This window comes from Engystomops pustulosus, chromosome 7 (assembly GCF_040894005.1).
Source record: "Engystomops pustulosus chromosome 7, aEngPut4.maternal, whole genome shotgun sequence".
Taxonomy (NCBI): Eukaryota; Metazoa; Chordata; class Amphibia; order Anura; family Leptodactylidae; genus Engystomops; species Engystomops pustulosus.
Window position 1 is genome coordinate 145,617,522 of NC_092417.1, and position 22,832 is coordinate 145,640,353.

Below are 22,832 nucleotides of genomic sequence, written 5' to 3' on the forward strand. Positions count from 1 at the left end.
ACGTTGCGTTCGCAAACGCAGACGCAGACCAAACCGCGCCCACTGGGGCGGTCCGCGGTCCGATCGCATCGGTGTTTTTCTATGGAAACGCCTGCGATCGGGAACAAGCCGCGCTGGCGTTTCCATAGAAAAACACCGATGCGATCGGACCGCGGACCGCCCCAGTGGGCGCGGTTTGGTCTGCGTCTGCGTTTGCGAACGCAACGTGGGACAGCGCCCTCAGGGCGCGTTCACACGTTGCGTTTTGGTTGCGTTTTCATTGCGTTTGGAACGCATATACAACAGCTGATGTGAGGTAATTTGCCTAATTACATTACCGTTTACGTTTGTAAACGCAATGTTAATGCATGCGTTAACAAAACGCATGCGTTAACACTTTGTTAACACATGTGTTAACATCGCGATTACGATGCGTTTTGTTAACGCATGCGTTAACAGTGATGAAATTAGGCAAATCACCTCTCCTCAGCTGTTGTATATGCGTTTCAAACGCAATGAAATTGCAGGTCAAAACGCAACGTGTGAACGCGCCCTCAGGCCACGTTCACACCCTGCATGGGTCAAGTTTTTTTCTAAGTTTTTTGACGCATTCCAAAGGCCACATGTTCCGCTAGGTGTCCGATAAGCCGATCGCATGTGTTTCCCTGGAAACTCATGTACGTTCGGACCGTGGACCGCCCCCTGTGCGCTAGCGTCGCCTTATAAACGGACGCCTAGCGGAACGTGTGACCGCGGCCAAAGGCTTGAACGGTGGTCACATTCTGAGGTTATATTGCATTTAACAACTGCAATGTAACACAATGCAACCTGAGCATGTGATCAAGACTCAGGGCGCGTTCACACGTTGCGTTTTGGTCGCGTTTTCATTGCGTTTGAAACGCATATACAACAGCTGATGAGAGGTGATTTGCCTAATTACATTACCGTTTACGTTTGTAAATGCAATGTTAACACATGTGTTAACAAAACGCATGCGTTAACACGTTGTTAACGCATGCGTTAACATCACGTTTACGATGCGTTTTGTAAATGGAAATGTTAACAGTGATGTAATTAGGCAAATCACCCCTCCTCAGCTGTTGTATATGCGTTTCAAACACAATGAAAACGCAGGTCAAAACGCAACGTGTGAACGCGCCCTGAAGCCTTTGAGGGCGCGTTCACACGTTGCATTTTGACCTGCGTTTTCATTGCGTTTGAAACGCATATACAACAGCTGAGGAGGGGCGATTTGCCTAATTACATCACTGTTAACATTTCCGTTTACAAAACGCATTGTAAACGCGATGTTAACGCGATGTTAACAAGGCGTTAACACATGCGTTTTGTTAACACATGCGTTAACATTGCGTTTACAAACGTAAACGGTAATGTAATTAGGCAAATCACCTCTCATCAGCTGTTGTATATGCGTTTCAAACGCAATGAAAACGCGAAAAAAAACGCAACGTGTGAACGCGCCCTCAGGGCGCGTTCACACGTTGCGTTTTGGTTGCGTTTTCATTGCGTTTAAAACGCATATACAATAGCTGATGTGAGGTAATTGCGTTTACGATGCGTTTTGTAAACGGAAACGTTTACAGTGATGTAATTAGGCAAATCACCTCTCCTCAGCTGTTGTATATGCGTTTCAAACGCAATGAAAACGCAGGTCAAAACGCAACGTGTGAACGCGCCCTCAGGGTGATGACACACGTAGCGCTTTGTCTGCGTTTGCATTTGCCGCCGGGAATGAGCCGCCGCTGTCTTTCTCGATCGCAGGCGTTTCCATAGAAATGCCAATGCAATCGGGCCGAGGCCCGCCCCGGTGGGCGCGACTTTGTCTGCGTTTGCAAGCGCAGACAAAGCGCTACGTGTGGCACCAGCCTCAGAAGATGTGATCGGACCTCTGATGTGTTGTGAGTGACCGCATGTGATCTCTATATCACTATGCAGTATTATTGGTGCATCTGTCATATATTTTAACAATTTTAATTCTATTAGATTTGTTAGTCAATAACCAATATATCGGGATTTGATACAACAAAAGCTATGTAAATCATGTATAGCAGTGATCTAGGAATTGTTATCTTTATAGTGTAGCTGCCCCTTTAAATCTCACTAAAGTGTTAATCCTTCCCACCCCCACAGCCAAGTAAAGTCATGTACTGAGCCTGGGTTATTCACTCTTCAGCAGGCAGGAGGTAACAAGGTAAAGGCATTGTTCTCTGTTGTGTTGTTACTGATGTATACATGTGTGTTATAAGGATATAGGGATTTGTTCTGTTTCTTTGAATTTAGATTTTTTTTGATTCGTAAAGCTAAATAAACATTTAAAGTGCTAGAAACAACCTTGATAAATAGTGCAAGATTTTCTTATACGTAAACTACCTACATGTGGCCAAAATCCCTTTTCCCAGCCGACTTGCTTCAGTCTGATTTTTATGGATTCTAATGGTTCTGACTAGGACATGTTCTATTTCGGGTGCTGGCTAAAAAGTGGGAAATTGGGAATCTTAATATTTCATGCAACTGACCATAAAATGACAGGGGAGGGGAAGAGAGAGGATCTCTTGGGTAAAGGGAAAGGGGTAGAATCAGTCAAGACGAACGTGGTGGTCTATCTCCTAACGGGGACCATACTTTTAAGACGACGCTGTCATGCAATACAAAGACCTCATAATCCTTAAAGAAGGGTGAGGCCATTTGCTTCCAAAACTGTGAGATCTTTGCAGCACAAAGGATATGAAGAAATAGTTTGCTCTAATTTTACCCAATGCAACAGTAGGAAGCCGTAACAAACTGGATGCTGGATCACTTGTAACAGGTTTGTCTAACTAGACAATCTTATGCTCCAGATTTATCTTATGCCTGGTGATGTGGTATTCTACAAGACTGTTGGCGTAGTTCACACCAGAAAAATATGCTGGATTTCTGTATTTTCGTAAGCTATTTTGTTTTATTGTGCAACTGGCCCAAAACAAATGCCTTTTATCTATGGTTTAGTTTGCTGGAATCCCATACAGCACAGTGAGCAAGTGAGGGATTTCTCTATATTGGATGCACTATACGGAGTGTGTGAGCTTCTGTTTTTTTAAAACTTTGAGTTCCCAAAAAATGGCCAGGGCTACTTTATTCGCATATGACAGATATATGTTGGAGCTTCAACTATTCAGAGTTTGGGGCACATCCTATCAAAATAGCCATTAAAGCCAGGGTGAAAATACTCCTCTAAGGGTGATGGCACATGCAGCGTTTTGAACGCATTTTTGGCACGTTTTTAAGCAGTCTGTTAAAAATATGCATTTTTTTTTTTTAAAAAACGCATCCGTTTTTGACAGGATTGAACAATTATCTCAAATCAAACTGGTCAAATAGGCATGCACTTTAATTCATGCGTTTTTTGGCTGATTGCTTAAAAACGGGCCAAAACACGTTCAAAACGCCACGTGTGCCAGCACCCTAACAGCAGATGCACACAACAGTAAAAATCTGTGCATTTTTCTTTAACACAACTGCACTAAATGCTTTACTTTTAGGTCGCGTTCACACGTTGCGTTTTGGTCGCGTTTTCATTGCGTTTGAAACGCATATACAACAGCTGATGTGAGGTAATTTGCCTAATTACATTACCGTTTACATTTGTAAACACAATGTTAACACATGTGTTAACAAAACGCATGCATTAACGCTTTGTTAACGCATGTGTTAACATCACGTTTACGATGCGTTTTGTAAACGGAAACGTTAACAGTGATGTCATTAGGCAACTCACCTCTCCTCAGCTGTTGTATATGCGTTTCAAACGCAATGAAAACGCAGGTCAAAATGCAACGTGTGAACGCGCCCTCAAGGGCGGCAGCACACGTGGCGTTTTGAATCCTCTTTTGGGCTGTTTTTAAGCAGTCCGTCAAAAAACTCATGCAGTTTTTTTTAAACGAATCAGTTTTTTCCGTTTTTGTCAGTTTTTCCCCAATTGTGATAATTATGGTAATTGGGGAAAAATGGACAAAAAACTGAAAAAATTGATGCGTTTTCAAAAAACCTGCATGAGTTTTTTAACGGACTGCTTAAAAAGGGCCCAAAAATGGCTTCAAAAAGCCACGTGTGCCGCTGGCCTAAATTGACCAGTGCTCATGGCAGTTATTTTACCTGTCTGTGCAGCCGATGCCTTTCCTAATCAGAACCAGTTTTCACTCTTTGTCAGCAGTTGAGGCCGGATATCGGTCTCCATTGATGCCTATGGCGCCTGGCCAGGGTGCTGTGAGCACACAGTGGGGGACATTTACTATGGCGTTTCCGCCAGTTTTGTGGCGCTCCCACCACATCTTCTGCTCTCCTACCTATTTATTAGCTGGCGGCGCCAGAAAAAATGACTTTTTCCGTCTGCTCCGACTCTTCTCCGAAAAGGGGCGTGGCTTTGGCGGAGTGGAAACTCAGACACAATTACTATGTGTCGCAGCCCTTTTTGGGCGCTGTAAACTGGCGGAAAGTAGACCAAAAGAAAACTGGTCTAGCAGGGACTGTTGGACACATTTCTGGTGCTCGGGACAGAGTTTGGTCCCAGGGACAGAAAATAGTCTCGGCGCCAGAAATGTATCTGCACAGCTACACAATATTAAATGTGTGTCTTCTTACCGAGAGCAGGTCGGTAACAAAGCCAATGCAGACACCGACACTTTAAGTAAATGTCCCCCATTGTCTTACATCTTTAAGCTTCCTATGCACTTGTTTTTAAGGGGGAAAAAAAAAAGTTTTTAAAATTATGCAATTATGAAGCCTGGAGCCACTGGGCTAATTTGCATAATTTTAAAAGCTTTTTTTTTTTTTTTTGTGAAAACCAGAAGCTAAAAGAAGAGCAGATCCTGCCAGGGGGGGGGGGCACACACCAGTACGTCAGTGTGCTAGGTTTACATTCCTTCATCCTGATGGTAGATGTCCTTTAATGAGGAATTTAAAGCTTTTTGCATAACAGATTCCTTTTTGCCATGAGGAACCATGTTACTGCATCCACAGCATGTTATGTACAGTTCTATATGGTGCTGGGCACAAAAGGGTGTCTAAGCTGGGATTTTGTGGTGCTGGGGGAAAAAAACCCACAGGTGTGGCCCTTTCAGAAAATATTTGAATGTTTACTGGAAGCGGGTGCACCAGGCTTAGCACATGTAATGTAGCACTTCCGTGAGCACAAGACTGGTTGGACTAGTAAAGTTCATCTTGAGTTCTACTTGTCTATTGGAAAATGTGATAGTTATCAGTTCATATCCCTCAGCCTTGACAAAATTAAAGCAAATACTCATAGGCCAGTTGACCACAAAGTGGTGTAAAGGGAAACTGTTTTGGTCACTGGAAGTCGTCAGCTTTTGATTTTAGTTCTAGCAGACTATCATTGTTTTGTAGCCCTTGTGTCGTCCGACTTTTTTTTTTTTTTTTTTTTTTTTTTTTTTTTTTTTTTTTTAAACATGCACCCATTGCCCACGCATAACTTCAGGGAGCATGTTGCACGCTGTGAAATTATCTGGAGTTACCATGCTGAGCACCAGGTGCCCGTTGCCAATCGCATGCGATCATAACCCTGCATTATACACAGGCAAACTGCACTAAATGCAGTTTGCCTTGTTCTTACGAAATGTGCCCATTGAGTGTTAAAATGGCTGCTTAAGAATGTGGCAAAATGATGTTTCAAAGAAAACCTGGTTATAAATCAAATATCTCTATTTCTGGTCAATGAATCTGTGATCCGCATCCTCTGATATTCCTGGGGTGTTGAGCACCAAGGATTTTGGAGTTGTGGAGCCAAGAAAATTAAGACACTTGGGCCAACATTTTATAATGATATTGGTATTGTTGGAATTTTTAGTATGTGCTGGCCATATCTTCTTAAGGTAGTACACATTCAGTGCTACACATAGAACTAACACCCAGGACAATGCTGCAGCTTCCAATATTGAACACAGCTACATCCCAGCCTGCATCTACTACCAGGCTGGTGAACCAACTCCTGAGGATCTCTCCATGACCACTCCAGTAATCCGGAATCATCCTGTATTCCGGCATCTTTAACAAGACCGTTTGGCCCGTTACCTGCAGTTGTTCCAATAAAGAACCGTGCATTATTTTGCAAAACGTTGCCTCATTCTGATCCCTGGATATGGCTGTTTCTCACTATCACCGGCTCCCCATCCATTATCCAGGGACATATCTTACAGACACTAAGGGGTTTCCCCAGGGAGAACCAGTACATCAGCCTCTCCCTCCATATTTCTTGCACACACTACCTGCTGGAGACCTGCCAGGCTGTAGGACAGCCCTCCGGGCCCTTTACCAAACACTATGACATCAGTGTGCCTAGGCCGCAACCGCCAGCAACTCCGGTATTCTGGGCCCTGACTGCCTTCAGGCACCGAGAAGGCTAGGCCCCGGTGGGGGATTTTGCAATTGTAAATAAATTAGGGCATTTAAATTATCTTTATTGTGTTAACGTCATAGGGGATTGAGATCTGAGAATTTTAATTTGTGGGGAAACCCCTTTAAAGGCTTGATTTGGAGGCTTCCTACTGCACTCGAGGGTTCATCACACTTGTTGTTCTAGAATTATATTCGATTTTTTTTTTTTTTTTGTTTTGTCCTCAAGCGGCTATGATTTGCAATTAAGACCTATACCAGATCAAGGAACTTTGCATGTTCTCTGTCTCTTCAAAACAAAAAGGAATTTTATCCATTCCTGCAAATCAAGGTCTCGAGAAATGTTTGATATTCCTGGTCCAACCCTCCCATCAGCAGTCTTAACATTTCTGAAATGTCAGATTAAGGCTCAGAAAGGAATTAGTGCATTCTATTCAGTTATTTACCTTCTATCTGAACTTTCATAATAAAACTGGAAAGAGACTTGGGGCAGTTTGCACACAGCAAAGTTTCATCTGGAAAACTGGGTCACAAATAGTCAGATTTATCAGTTTGTCTTAGTTCAGTTCACTTTTACTGTATTCACAGTGTAAGGCCAGCTAAGCATCAATGTGTTCATCCCGGAGAAATGGATCTGGTCCGATCCCATCCCGGGGACTGCACACATTGCACAGGACGTGGGTCCTTGCATCATACACAAATGATGCAAGGACACCCTGACCTCCTGGCTGGACTGCAACGCCAACTCCAACAGTTCTCACAGTACGCTGCTTGTATCATATGCGTCTATGATGCAAGGTCTCCCATTGTGTGATGTGTTCAGTCCATGGGATCATATGCAGCTGGCCAGAGTTTTGTCTCTAATTATTTTGGTGATCAGCTGACTGCATAAATGATATGTAATTTACTTTCAAGGATTTCATGGAAGCCATTTTTGAAGTAGACTCTCCAGTATTAAAGGACATCAACCATATATTGATGGTAGACGCCTGTAACTCGAGTGTCTGGCGTTTTCCTATCTTTCTAAAATGCTTTTTATTATTTAGAAATATATAAAGTTATATTCTGTATGCAGGGCCAGATTAAGGTTGGTGGGGGCCCCTGGGCGCAAAATCTGGTGGGGGGCCCCCCATTAAATGTAGTCCAGACAGGGAACAGAAATCGCTATATACAGCCCCCTATAACTATATATACAGCCCCCCAGTAATCGCTATATACAGCCCCCCTGTAATCGCTATATACAGCCCCCCTGTAATCGCTATATACAGCCCCCCAGTAATCGCTATATACAGCCCCCCCAGCAACCGCTGTATACAGCTCCCCCAGCAACCACTGTATACAGCTCCCCCAGCAACCACTGTATACAGCTCCCCCATAATAACTATATACCCCACCAATGATAACTATATACAGTTTATTTTATAAATAAAATTGTACATCACCTTCCTCCGTTCCCCCGATGCGCGCAGTCCTTGTCGTCTTCCCTCGCGGTTATCTTCGAAGGTGTACCAAGATGGCGGCGCCCTGCTAGCAGCCGTGAACACAGGGCGCCGCCATCTTGGTTTTACACGGATCGTCAAATGGCAGAGCAGGGAACTTATTGTTCCCTGGCTCTGCCATAGCATTAAGCGTTAGTATGCCCCGGTAGTGCGGTAGTAAGCCCGGGCCAAAATACACAGTGGGCGAATCGGGCGGTCATGCGACCGTTCCAAACGCCCACATTTGGTGGAGGCCCCTTTAAGAGCAAAGGGGTGGGGGCCCCGGGGCTCGCGTCCCGTGCGCCCCCCCTATGATCCGGCCCTGTCTGTATGCAGAATTCTTACCTCACCTGAGCACCTCCTGGCTCCATAGGCTCATAATTTATTCACAACCGGGTCATGCCAGGTCCCGCCCCAGTGTCCTTCAGACTCACAGTGATGATACCCGGAAAGCTGCAAGTATTGCGTGCACACGCAGAGACTTTTTTCCTTGTGCAGCCACACTTTTATCAAGCCGGCGGTGCAATGATAGTCTCGCTGTGTGCACGCAGGACTTGCAGACTGCCAGGTGACATCAACATTAGTCTGAAAGACACTAGGGTGGGTCCTGGCACAATAGGAGGGTGAATAAATTATGAGCCCATGGAGCTGGGAGGCACTTGGGTGGTGTAAGCCTGAGCACCTCTGGCTCATTAGCATAAAGAATATGACACTATTACTGACTGGAGTGTCCTAAATGTAGAAATATAAGTGTTTTAGAAAGCTAGGAAAATGACACATGAGTTATAGGGCTAGGATATATTCATGGTAGACTCCTATGATAAGGGTACCAGCCTTCTGAGACAGCTAGCCCAGGCCTTTCCTTAGCATAGAACCCTTTTCTGCCAGGGAACAGATTGAAGACATCGGCCCTGTGATTTGTTTGTATTGCTTTGCACCTGAATTTCTTCAGTAAAGAAAGGAACTATTCATTGGAGAACCTGACAATCTGGACTTCCATTGGGGCTCACCATGCCTTACCATCCCTTCCTGAGAGCAGCACCACGTGGTGACCCTGACGGTTTCTGTTGGGGCCACCCCTAACCTGCGCACTGCTACAGGCAGAGGTACTGTTAGGGCAGTTTCATACTGCTATTGTTGGTATTGGTGCTGCTGTTTTGTTGTAAGGAGTTCCTACTACTTCACATCAGCAGAGTTGTCGGTACTGGAAACGGGACCCCGAGCAGTCTGTGATTCACCTGCCCTTTAGGTACACATACGGTTTCTAATACGCAAGCCTTTCTTCTCTTGTGGGAAGGTGCCTTCAATAAAAATGGTTCATAGTGTCTCGGTTTGTGTATCTGCTCCATAAAAAGATGGGGTACACACTTGCCTTGGAACACAACTAGCGTTAGGACCTGCCTGACACTGGGCTAGCAATGCAGGTAGAAGTCGTTACTGAGCATAGCAGTGAGAGTATTAAGAGTTGTGTGCAGAGATAATGGACAACTGCCATTACATAACTTGGAAAACCCCTAAGTTCTGAGTCCATCATGTCCCCCATGTTGACTTGAAGGTTTCTCCTTGACCTTTCTATGGACAGGAAGTTGCGACAAAACGTGTAGGCCTCTCACCAGAGAGTCCAAAGGGTGGCATTTGAGAATTCCAATTTACAACGCTGCCCTTTGAAGTTCAATTCCAATGCTATTTTCCGAAAAACTATAGTGGAATTAATAGCATCCCTCAGAAAGGAAGGAATTATTATTGTTGCATATTTATCCAAGTGGAATCTCTCGATGGTCTTAAATTCTCTGATAAAAGACCCTTTGGAATGAAGGGGACGACGAAGCCCGCAAGTCGGGCGATACACGTGGGGCATTTCCTCTCCCCAGACAGCACTACATATACGGTAATGTTACTACATGCTAATTATTGTATTAGTGCATTGTATACTGGACTCCATTTTTGTATTGTGTATTTATTGGAGTATTATTGTATGATATTCTATGCCAATCTTCATGTCTTTATTTTAGGCAATTACCGGTATCTGCATCATTGTATTACATTTACCCTTCTTGGCATCTTATGCCATGTATTTAGTCTGTATTTGGGGAGTCTTTGGATATATACCTGACTTGGGGTTTTTAATAGTTTTTTTTAACATCTGATTGATCTAATAAATTTTATCTATACACATCTGCTTTTTGTTTCATGTCTGTAGTACTATCTTTAGATATGTGATTGACTATCCATTTTTATACAGTCACCCCTATTCCCTTTTTTGTTTTCTTTAAAATGAATAATGATTTGGGTAATTCTTGTTGCTCATTTCCTGTAAATATTTGTCTGAGTTTGGGTTGCTACAGCGAGGTTTGCTGTGATTACCACACGACGAGTCCTTGCGTTTTCATTGTGATTTTGAAATCGACCTTCCAATATGTGTGTTACTTTTTTTTTTTTCCTGTAACTAATCTATTCCCCATCAGAAAACAAATGATTGGGCGAGTTTGCTCAGAATAATTGAATCTGCGCCTATCATTTGGTACATAAGGCTCCTCCTTCCCAACCCCCCCCCCCCCCTCCTCATATAACAGTCTACTATTCTCTCCCCCCTCTTACAGATCTTTTCTTCGGGAAAGCTCCTACATCTACATTCTCAAAAATCATGGAAAATATAAGTTATGGACGGGAACTTAACGCTCCCCCTCAATATGAATCCCTCAAGGAAGAAGTGGAGTTTCGGAATTGCTCAGGCCAGTCCACTGTGGTGACAATCCTGTCTGAGGGTCCACCTATCCGGGATCACATTATCTGGTCATTTTTCAACACCTTGTTCATGAATTTCTGTTGCCTGGGATTTTTTGCTTTTATATTCTCCGTCAAGGTAAGACTGTGACCTTCTTTCAGGGCTACATGAGTCATCATTGTCCCTTTGCTTATCTTCTGTGGAGAGGATCTACAGTACGTTCCCAGCCTTTATGTATCAGTCACAATAGCAACAGCACACATCTCAATATGTTTCTATGTAAATGATTATTCACTGTATTGTTAGGGGCAAGAAGTTTATTTTCCCACTGAAAATCCTGCTAAACTATTCAATCTATGTGTATGCGGTTGTGTTAATTATTTCCAGATGTTAAGCTTTGGAAGTAAGGGGCCAACTGCGGGGGACATCAAGTTCAAGCGTAGGTTTCGTAAACTGAGCTTGGAGTGGGCTGCCAGGTTGTGAGAGATTTAATACTCACTTGATATCTACGTTGTCACATTAAACGACCAATAACCTCTTTACATTTGTGAACCATTGAATCTTATTTTAACCCATAAATGATAAACCCTGAGCTTGTGGAGACGAGGTTTGCATGGTCGGTGGTGCCTTCTTGTTTTTTAGCACAGAGCTCTCCTCTCCGTGAGGCTGTTCTCTCTCTGGTTGTCTGGAAACCAGTGTAGTCCTAACAAGGATATTATTTTCTGGACAAGGCAGTGGAGGAAGGGAAGAAGGTCTTCAGAGACTGATAAAGTTTATAACAGGAAATCGGCAGTAATCTAATCTGAAGCTATGACAGCAGGCAGGCCATGACTTGTATTTAGAGGTGGTTTAGTTATTCTGGTTTTAATGCTAGTTTTCTGGTGCAAAAACACATTGTGTTACTGTTAATTGTGATACAATTCCCTAGACATGTGGCAAACATAAAGGGGTTGTCCACTTTCAGCAAAAAATTTATATTGGCCAAAACCTCAACAAGAAAAGAATGCATTCAAGGGCTCAAATCAGGTACAAAAATATAAATCAATATTTATTACACAAATATCTTAAACACAACAGACGATCAGAAAATACAAACATTTAAAAACAATTAAAAAATATGTACACAGAGAATCAAAACAGTCACCTCGTTAGGTGAACTGTACACCTCCTGACCGACACTGAGTAAGTGTTACAGGGCCTGCCTAACTGCTCAACAAGGTGGAAACTATGTAGCCCAATGCCCAAAGGACCACGGATAACTAATAAGTACCACGAAAATGCTACTACCCTCGAGACCCTAAAAGAGAATAAGATGGAGTGGAGTTGCTGCAAGGTAAGCGCATTGATAAAGGGGTATCAAGAGGAAGGAAAAGGATGGCACCAGGGCACGGTGTCAACAGTAAATCTGTGAGCAGTCAGGAGAGGCACAGGTGGACAGGGGTGACGGGCTCCCCACGCGTTTCGTCGTCTAAAAACGACTTCCTCAGGGGTCTGTAGCCCATAAATGAATAAGCTCACCTTATATGCAGTGTCTGCATCAAATGAAGCGCCAATTGTGGCGCGCTCCCACAGTGACGACGCCGGACCGGAAGTGGATGCGCGTCACCGGAAGTGACGTCTGTAGTGACAGCGCGAAACCGGAAGTGAGTATATTTCAACAGAAATGTACACGCATGCGCTGCCCCGGCCGGGGGTTTTTTGTTTTTCCTTTGACAGGTAACCAAGGAAACACCGTGACTCAAATAATTAGCATATTAGAAGCCACGAATCAAAAGTGTAGAACGCTCAAAAAAGAGCGAAAGAAAAAACAAAGCAGAGGGGGAAGGAAGGCAGAGACCTAACTTTGAGGCCAAACCCAGGTTTCTAAATGTTCTCATGTCTAAAAGTCTGGGGTAAAATGATACAAGTAAGGAATTGGTATCATGTATCTTATATCAGCTATGGAGTCCCCCTTTTAGCAGATAGTTGCTTTGGTGGCGAGCGAAAAAGATGCAGGAACTGCAAAAAAAAAAAAGAAAAAAAAAAAGGGAATGGAGAGCAAGATAAAGATACAATAAAGTATTATGTTCTAATCATATGTAATGAACGTCTGTCTATGCAGGGCTTAGGTATGGCGTATATAATACATTTTCATCAATAGGTGAAAAAACACCATAAATACAACTTTGTCAATATCTGATTAATGCAAAGTACAAACAGTGGGTCAGTATGAGATAAAGCACGGGAGAAATTGAGTAAGGTCCATATGTCTTATAGGGTGGTCATTTTGGAAAACAATTTTTCAAACATGGCATGATAGGAGAGGGTCACATACTGCAAGTCTACTTAGAAGACTGGTATATGTTATATTACGGATTAAGCCACATGGGAGGTTCATCAAAAACAAACTATATATATGGTGTATAGTCGATAGAAGCATAGAGGTCAATATAAAGATAAAGCTCAGCACAGAATGATAACACCATAATGGAAGAACAAGGGAAGTATGACATCATGAGGGGATCTCGCAACGAGGAAGAAGCTGTTTGTGGGCCAATCTGTTGGAGAGGCACGTCATATCAGGAGCATTTGGTCCCCATGAGTTGGTATACAGGGTGAGCAAAGAGGGTGTATCGCAAGACCTAGATGTTATTAGGAAAAAAGAGTTATAAACATAAACATCTATAATATACATGTATCTATAAAGAAAAAAGATGTCCGAGCGGGATTAGAAGTGTCCAAAGGAATAAAGACTGTGTAGTATGGTGTGAATTGAACTTACAAAACTGTGAGGTATGTCTTCTATTGCTGGTTAGCTTGTGAGTGCATAATTGTGCAGTGGGGTGATGAGTGATGAGGCAGGAGGGTGAGAGAATGCACAGTTGAATAAACTGTATGTGGTGAGAGTGAATATAGGGGACCGGAAGGGTCCAAGCTAATGGGGGTGAACAAAAAGGGGGGGGGGGGGGAAGTCACCCAATGCGTGAAAAAAAGGGGGAAGAAGGGGGACCTTGTTTGTGTGAAAACAAGAAGGTGGGGAAGGGGAATAACCCCAACCGTGAATGTGTGGAAAAAGGTGTATGTGACCCAGGTGTATTGGAGACACCAAAAAAAATGAAAGATGACATATATATGTGTATAGGGAACAAAAAATAAAATAAATATAAATAGTGGGTGGGAATAACTTACCGATTGCATAAAATAAGTAGGGAGTATAGAAGTCATCCCGGCGACGGGAAAGGAAAAACTACCTCATCTCTGCTTGTAGAAACCTGTATACAAAAGTTCCTCGTTAAGGCCCTGAGGTGAGAGACATTTAAGTTTAAAAATCCACTGGGCTTCACGCCGTAGTAGCTCCAGACAAATATTGCCACCCCTGATATTGGGGCGGATTTTGTCCAGACCGACCACCCGCAAGCCCCTGGTCTTACCATTATGAAAATTCCGAAAATGGGTAGCGACTGAGGAGAGGAGTTTCCCTTGTGAAAAGTGGGAATGGGCGTTGTTGATGCTCGACAGATGTTGCCGGACTCTCTTTTTCTCAATTCCTGTGATGTTTGTCCCACATATACCTTTTGACAGGGGCAAATCAGAGCATACACAACATTTCTCGATCTGCAATTGATATAATTTGACAGAAAAAACCTTTCTTGGTTCAAAGGGTTAATAAATTCTTTCATTACACACACCAGGTTACATACCGAGCAGTCACCACAAGGAAAGGATCCCTTTAATTTCAAGCCTCTTCCTAAAGATGTTGTTGGACGAGAGAAATGGCTCCTTGTTAGTTGATCCTTTAAGTTGCAGGCCCTTTTGGCTATCAACTTGGGCTTGTTATCAATAAATGGCCTGAGTTTTGGTTCCGAATTCAGGATATGCCAGTTTTTATTTAGAATCCTCCAAATGTCCGTCCACTGATTGTTGTATTTTGTGTAAATACCCAGCTGTGAATTTAATCTGCGTGTTTTTGGAGTAAGAAGGTCTGCTCTGGGAGTATTGCGCGCTCTCTGGAAGGCATGTGAGATAACTTTCCTTGGGTATTCTCTATCTTTGAACCTGTTGGTTAGATCCAGGGCATTCTCCCTGAAATTTTTTTCCAAGGTACAATTTCGCCTCAGGCGGATAAATTGGCCAATCGGGATGCCAGTTTTGAGATGCTGAGGGTGAAAGCTTTGGTAGTGAAGTAAACTGTTGGTGGCTGTATCTTTTCTATGGAGGTTCGTGCATAAGGTGTTATCCACGATGGAAATTTTTAGGTCCAAGAAGTCCACTGCTGTCTGTGAAAAGGTGGAGGTCAAGAGGATGTTAAGTGAATTATTATTTAAGTTGGCAATAAATTGATAACATAGATCGACTGGGCCCTCCCAGAGTAATATCACATCGTCTATGAAACGAAACCACCCTCTAGCATGTTCTTGAAATAGTTGCGATGGGTACACGTGTGCGTCCTCCCACCAACCCAAAAAGAGGTTGGCATAGGAGGGCGCACAACGTGCACCCATCGCTGTTCCCGATACCTGCCTGTAGAACCTTGAATCAAATAGAAAATAATTGTGTTTTAATATGAAGTCAAGGAGGTCCAGTAAAAATGAATCGAACCTTCGGTCACCCGTAGAGAATTTGTCCAAGAAGTAGGCTACTGCTCGTACACCATCGGTATGTGCAATATTTGAGTATAATGACTCCACATCTAGTGTAATTAACCAAGCCTCATTTGGTAGTTTTATATTTTGCATTTTCAGCATTAGGTCTGTCGAGTCTCTAACGTACGAAGGGAGTAAGAGTACCAGTGGTTGCAAAAAGAAGTCTATAAACATACAGGGCTTTTCACAGAGGCCGCCTATCCCTGACACAATGGGTCTGCCCGGTGGACAGGTCAGGGATTTATGAACTTTGGGCAACATGTAAAATGTGGGGACTATAGGCTCTGAGACCAACAGGAACCTCTGTTCTTTCTTGGTGATAATTCCATAGTTTGATGCTGCCTCTATTAAATTTAGTAGTTTTTTGGTGAATACCTCGGTTGGATTAGAGGGTAAGATAGAATAGTAGGTCTTTTCTTTTTTTTTTTTGCAGTTCCTGCATCTTTTTCGCTCGCCACCAAAGCAACTATCTGCTAAAAGGGGGACTCCATAGCTGATATAAGATACATGATACCAATTCCTTACTTGTATCATTTTACCCCAGACTTTTAGACATGAGAACATTTAGAAACCTGGGTTTGGCCTCAAAGTTAGGTCTCTGCCTTCCTTCCCCCTCTGCTTTGTTTTTTCTTTCGCTCTTTTTTGAGCGTTCTACACTTTTGATTCGTGGCTTCTAATATGCTAATTATTTGAGTCACGGTGTTTCCTTGGTTACCTGTCAAAGGAAAAACAAAAAACCCCCGGCCGGGGCAGCGCATGCGTGTACATTTCTGTTGAAATATACTCACTTCCGGTTTCGCGCTGTCACTACAGACGTCACTTCCGGTGACGCGCATCCACTTCCGGTCCGGCGTCGTCACTGTGGGAGCGCGCCACAATTGGCGCTTCATTTGATGCAGACACTGCATATAAGGTGAGCTTATTCATTTATGGGCTACAGACCCCTGAGGAAGTCGTTTTTAGACGACAAAACGCGTGGGGAGCCCGTCACCCCTGTCCACCTGTGCCTCTCCTGACTGCTCACAGATTTACTGTTGACACCGTGCCCTGGTGCCATCCTTTTCCTTCCTCTTGATACCCCTTTATCAATGCGCTTACCTTGCAGCAACTCCACTCCATCTTATTCTCTTTTAGGGTCTCGAGGTTAGTAGCATTTTCGTGGTACTTATTAGTTATCCGTGGTCCTTTGGGCATTGGGCTACATAGTTTCCACCTTGTTGTTGAGCAGTTAGGCAGGCCCTGTAACACTTACTCAGTGTCGGTCAGGAGGTGTACAGTTCACCTAACGAGGTGACTGTTTTGATTCTCTGTGTACATATTTTTTAATTGTTTTTAAATGTTTGTATTTTCTGATCGTCTGTTGTGTTTAAGATATTTGTGTAATAAATATTGATTTATATTTTTGTACCTGATTTGAGCCCTTGAATGCATTCTTTTCTTGTTGAGGTTTTGGCTAATTTATCGTGCATTGGCTCTATTACCATTTGGCTGTGCTACACCCCCCCCTGTTGTGAGCGCAAAAAATTTATATTGTTTGTAATTTAAAAAATATAAAATTTTTCAATAAACTTTCTGCATCAATTCATCACTTTTTTTTTTTTTTTTTTTTTTTCCTCTAATCTCCGCTTGCTGTCATTCTATGAAGGAAGCTTCATTGTTTAAAGAAATCTATCCCTGGTAATATGATGTCATAGACTGTAGTCAGAGCTGTGACATCACATGACAATGTATAGGTGTTTACAAAAAAGTAAACAAGCTTCCTGTCGGCAGAGACCTAGAAACCCCTTTTTTCCCCCCTATACCCCTTTTTTTTTTTCATTATACAAACAATATCCACTACACACAATACTTTAGTCTGTCCCGGTGTATCCAGTAATTAGTCTTGTGGATTATAAAATTAATGTGATAAGGTCAGGAAGTAAGAGTTCTCCTTATGGAGAGTTTGCCAATTAAGGCTGCGTTGTAGGTGTGTGGAGACCTATAGCTATTGATGCTCCATTAGGGAATTCTGGGAAATGTTTTCCATGGTGGGAAAAGGAAAATGATGCTTCTTTGCTACCTTGAAAGGCAACCCCCTTAACACAAAGTTAAGCCAAAACCAGTATATCTATTCCAGAAGGATGAGATTCGCTACTTTTTTTGTTTCGAGCTGGTTGGGTCTCTTTAGTACAGCGTAGGGAACTGGTTTGGCTGAGAGAGAGCCTATTGACTAGGGTCAGGAAGTAAGAGCTCTCATTAGAGTTTTGGGTTTGGTTTAATCCCACATTATGTTATTAGGCTTCTTGTAAGTCATGCTTGTTGCTTAAAGGAAACCTACTAGAGATGAGCGAGTATACTCGTCCGAGTATACTGCTCGGTCGAGTATTAGCATACTTGGACCAGCTCGTTACTTGGACAAGTATCTCGCCGGCTCTTTCGAGCATTAAATTAATAAAAGACAGTGTTTACATTGTTCTTCAACACATTACACATGTTTACAGATGTTTTCCTTGTAAGAACACATTAAAATAAAACTTTACTTTGCAGGTGTTTGCGCGTGTCTCCCACTAAGTTCGGAGATGTGCACGAACATCTGGAATGTGAAGAATAGTGTTCTTTCAATGTGCTTTGCATTTGAATGCTCCTGTGTTCACTGTTTTTATTCTATTCTTCACTTTGCAGATGTGCGAGTGTCTCCAAACTTATCAGAAGACGCGCGCACATCTGCAACATGAAGAATAGAATAAAAACTGTGAACACAGGACCATTTAAGTGCAGAAGACATTGAAAAAAACACTATTCTTCACTTTGCAGGTGTTAGCGCGTGTCTCCCACTAAGTTCGGAGATGTGCACGAACATCAGCAATGTGAAGAATAGTGTTTTTTCAATGTCTACTGCACTTAAATGGTCCTGTGTTCACTGTTTATATTCAAGTGCAGAAGACATTGAAAAAACACTATTCTTCACATTGCTGATGTTCGTGCACATCTCCGAACTTAGTGGGAGACACGCGCTAACAGCTGCAAAGTGAAGAATAGTGTTTTTTTCCATGTATTCTTGCAAGTAAAACATCTGGAAACGTGTACAGTGAAAAAATGCTTGGGTCTCCCATTGACTTTAATGGGGCTCATTATTCGGTACGAGCACTCGAGCATCGGGAAAAGTTCGTACCGAATAATGAGCACCCGAGAATTTTAGTGCTCGCTCATCTCTAAAACCTACCATTTGATTTGATGCATTATGAACCAAAAATGCATTAAGAATGCTGTAGCTACACTGATGCAAGATCATATGTTGGTTAATCCCAGAGCTGAGCAGTTTTGCTGAAAAATCAATTATAACATTCAGGACCGTAGGGAAAGCTGGGTGAGGCTGGCTGCCTACATAAACACATTACACACAAAGCTTGTCATTACACATGGAGCTTAGTCAAGACATGACTAATCAACCTAAGCTGGATCACTCATACACAGCAGCTGGGGGATGGCACAGCATTTGATTATTCTGCCATCAAGCACAACCCAGGGATTACATCATCCTGGGAAGCAGTGAATAACTAATGTGCTAGGAGAAGTGCGGAGGCGGCCACAGAATTATCATTTTATAATTATTTTATCAGCAAAACCACTCAGCACAGGTATTAACCAAGATATGATCCTGCATCAGACTAGCTACAGCACTCTCAATGTATGTTTGCTTCATAATGCATCAAATCAAATGGTAGATTTCCTTTAATCATTGCAATGTATTGAAAGTTTCCCCCTTGATACATGTGATGAGTTGGCTGTTTAGCCTCACTTTTGCAACTTTTTGTTTTTGTATGTGACACTTTAGTTCCAAATAGTAGTTGCGAAACCAAGTCTGGGTCTATCGGGCTCTGTTTTTCAACTTATTAGGTGCAAGAATGGGAAAATTTTGAAGCACAAAAGTCTCACAAGTTAAACAAATATATGGGCTGCAAAGATAAATGGGGCACATTGCATTACATCCTTGAGGCAGCTAACTTTGGTACAATGCTTGATTCTGTGCCTAAAAAGTCTCACAAAAAATTCAATAGGAGTGATACATGTCCCCCACAGGTTTTTTTTTTTTTTTTTTTTTGTTTTCCCACTTTGGAAAACATATTTGCATAGTTCCATGTGATAATGAACATATTTTCCAAAAGCAACTTTTTTTTTTTTTTTCTTTTTGGGAGGTTTTTAAATGTATTTTGTTCTTGCACCTGGGTGTCAAGTTCGCCTATACGTGTATCTGTTGCAGTGTTCCTAATGTATCTTTGTGCAAAAACAGGGTGTAAAGGAGAAATTCAAATAAACGTCTGTTGTGCAAATTAGTGACCTTTTTTAGGCGCAAGTCTAAGCCTCCAGCTTAGATATACCTATTAGGGCAGGTTCATATGTGTGTATATGTATATAATATATATGTGTGTCCTTTTTATGGCCAATCATTTAGACCCCCTCAACTCTTTTTAGTCTTTTATTACCCTTACATGCTAATTTTCGAAAAGGGCTACTAGGGAGTGGAGTAGCTTGAGCTGAAGCAATACGGAGTGGCTACTCCACGCCTGTGTAGCCTTTTTCGATCCTCCTACCCAGATCTCCTCATCTTGCAGTGTGCCGTAGCTGCGCCCACTCATCTGCTAAGCCGGAGTTCTGCACATGCGCAGTAGCTCCGGTTTTGGAGCCAAGACTGCGCAGCCACCTGCTTTGCATAGTCTATGCAGAGCGCGGACAAATAGTTGTGCGCTGAAGTTGTCTTGGTAGGGGAATCGCACCATGTAGTTTCAGTTCCGGCTGCTCCACGCCCCAGTAGCCTTTTTCAGAAATTTACATATTAGGGTAATAAAAGATAGAGGGGTCTTAAGGATTAGCCATAAAAAGGACTATCCTACTATACAGAAGATGAACCTGCCATCGGATCTACTTTGATGGGTAGGTCCATGATGATGGGTTTCCTTAAAGGAAACCTACCATTTCAAATGGTCGGTGTAAGCTGTAAACACCGAGCACCAGCTCAGGGTGAGCTGGTGCCAGTGCTTAGTTTCATTAGTGTTAAAACCACGGTATCACGGTTTTAACACTTTTTAAACTTTATAGCAGAAACTGCTTCGGCACTGCGTGCGCACGATCGTGCACGCGCCTACATAGGAAATGCCGCAGGCGTTGTGCGCGCAGCGCCGAAGCAGCTTCTGCTATAAAGTTTAAAAAGTGTTAAAACCGTGATACCGCGGTTTATAACACTAACGAAACTAAGCACCGGCACCAGCTCACCCTGAGCTGGTGCTCGGTGTTTACAGCTTAAACCTACCATTTGAAATGTTAGGTTTCCTTTAAATGAATATCAAAATGGGCCCAATCCCTGATGGGTTAAATTTTGCATTGACCAGCTTGCAATTTGATCCATTCGCATGTTGGGTTTTTTCAAATTCTTTACTTTCTTTTCACAGTCCAGAGACCGAAAGCTGCACGGGGACAGGCATGCTGCCACCAGCTATGGTTCCACCGCTCGCTCGCTGAATATTGCCGCCACTGTACTCTCTATTCTGTCGCTCGTTATCTTAATCATCATCTTCATTGTACAGATGGTGCAGCTGGCCCACAATATCAAAGAATTTGAACACTACGCCGAAGAAAATAATTTGAATAGATTTGGGAACTAAATCCACATGTTCCAAAAAAATCGCTGGTGCCTTTCACTCATTCTTTTTCTAATTTGTATCTAAATCCAAAGATGAGGTCTTTAACACTTCAAGTGCCTGCTAGCCCTAGGGGTTACATTTTTGAATGTTCAGTAATGTATTTAGTATGTTGTATAGTTCCTGACTTGAGTGAAAAGAAATAATTTTCTACCATAGTTTCCTTGTTAAACATTTTCCGGTTTAGTTTTCTTAAAATCAGATGGCCAAGCACGTGTCTAGCGCCATCCACTAGGGCTCATCCATATCCCCTAGTGTTAAAAATCCTCTGCAAAGTAAAATCAACAACCTCTTACATTCCCATTTACACCATTACTTTATTACTGTATAAAATCCAGGCACTTTGCATGGATGGAATGTATATGTGTGTGTATTAGGCTCACTGTTCAATTTAATGAAACTGGTTATTGCTGTTACTACTTTGCTTTGTAATATCTTTTTCTGACTTGTTGAAATATTGATTATTTGCCTTGGTTATCTGCCTTTCTTGGTGTGTAACAATAAAAAAAAATCAATAAAATTTGTAGTTTATAAAATCCTTTGACTAATATTTTGAAGTAAATAAGGAGTGGTGGCAGAATAGTGAATATTGGTTTTACACAATTTCCTATGATTTTTCACGTCTCATTTACCTATCAGACCTCGGATCCACGTAAGCTATAGGTTATGAGAGGTCTTTATTAAACTGATCTGACTAGGATATGTTCTTCTACTTTACAGATCACCTGAATGGTTTGTTATTATAATGGCCATGGGCTACGGTCCATTAAAGTATTGCATTTAATGGATTATGTAGAAATCTGTATGCTCTAATACAACACTAACCCACTGGGGCCTGAACTTTTGGTGCGGGGGCAGTTGGCTTCCCCTCGTACCCAAGTGGCTGGATTGATGCATGGCCAGGGGGTTAACTATTGGGGTTGTAAGTAGAGGCAGGCTCGCAGCTGCACCCCCTACAACATTTGCCAAAGGCTGTTGATGTAGTGCAGGAGGACAGCACTACTGTGCTCCTTCTTTGTGCGCTGCAGCTTACAGGAAGCTCCAGGTCCCTGTGTGCTTGTACGTTGGCAGAACAGGGAGTAATATACTCTGTGCCCTGCTTATGCGCAGCATCTTGCGGTATCTAAGGCTTCCGGCGATTGCATCGCCGATACTTTACTGCAGGATGGGAAGAGCAGTGTAGATGGCCGCCATCTGCCTGGAAAGAAGATCACGGAAGAGGTGTTTGGGTTTTTTTTCATCCTACACAGTTAGAATAGAGGTTATAAAGTGTTTTTTTTTTTTTTTTTTTTTTTTTTTTTTTTTTTTTTGTAGAAGAGCAAAAAGGTGTGCTTTCTAAGACTGGGAGCATTAAACAGGGTAATATCTAAGTGAGAAGAAAGGGGACAGTATCTCAGAGTACTGTCACATGGTGCCTTCTTGGACAGTTCTTGAACCATTTTTTTTTTTTTTTTTTTTTTAATATGCACTGAAAACACAAGCCATGCGTTTGGCTGGTTTGAATCTGTTTTTCTTTTGTGTATTACGTGGTTAACGTACAAAAAAATGCATGCATTTTCATAGCTTTTAAAAACAATTCAAGAACTGCCCAAGAACACACTGTGTGACAGCACCCTAAAAGAGGGCACTTAAGGGGAGGCAAAACCAAACTAATAGGGAAAGCAGGGTGCTGTTATAAATTAACAAGAGGGCAGAGGCAGCGGTGAAATAACATGGTATAATTATTCTGAAAGGCACATAAATGGTTGAATTAATAAACTGTGATAATACCAAATGTCTGTTTTTGCACACTCTAGAGAGTCGTGGCTGGAAGAAGCCGCATGGAAGATATGGCTGGGAAGGGGAGACTCCAAGGTGTCAGTGGAATTAGTTGTATTTTATGTGCTGAGCTGCTACAATGTCGCTCAGTAATTTTTGTTGCAATAATGGTTGGGGGTGCCATTAGGAA

At 42.4% G+C, this 22,832-nt stretch overlaps 1 protein-coding gene across 1 annotated transcript; it reads left to right on the forward strand.

Annotated features, from left to right (window-relative positions):
- The first annotated feature begins 2,113 nt into the window (after positions 1-2,113).
- On the forward strand, positions 2,114-21,420 carry LOC140070973 (interferon-induced transmembrane protein 1-like). The gene is made up of 3 exons (XM_072118127.1): positions 2,114-2,191; positions 10,463-10,725; positions 20,636-21,420. Exons 2-3 carry the CDS (start codon positions 10,507-10,509, stop codon positions 20,846-20,848), a joined length of 432 nt encoding a protein of 143 aa, XP_071974228.1. The 5' UTR covers positions 2,114-2,191; positions 10,463-10,506; the 3' UTR covers positions 20,849-21,420.
- The last annotated feature ends 1,412 nt before the right edge of the window (positions 21,421-22,832 follow it).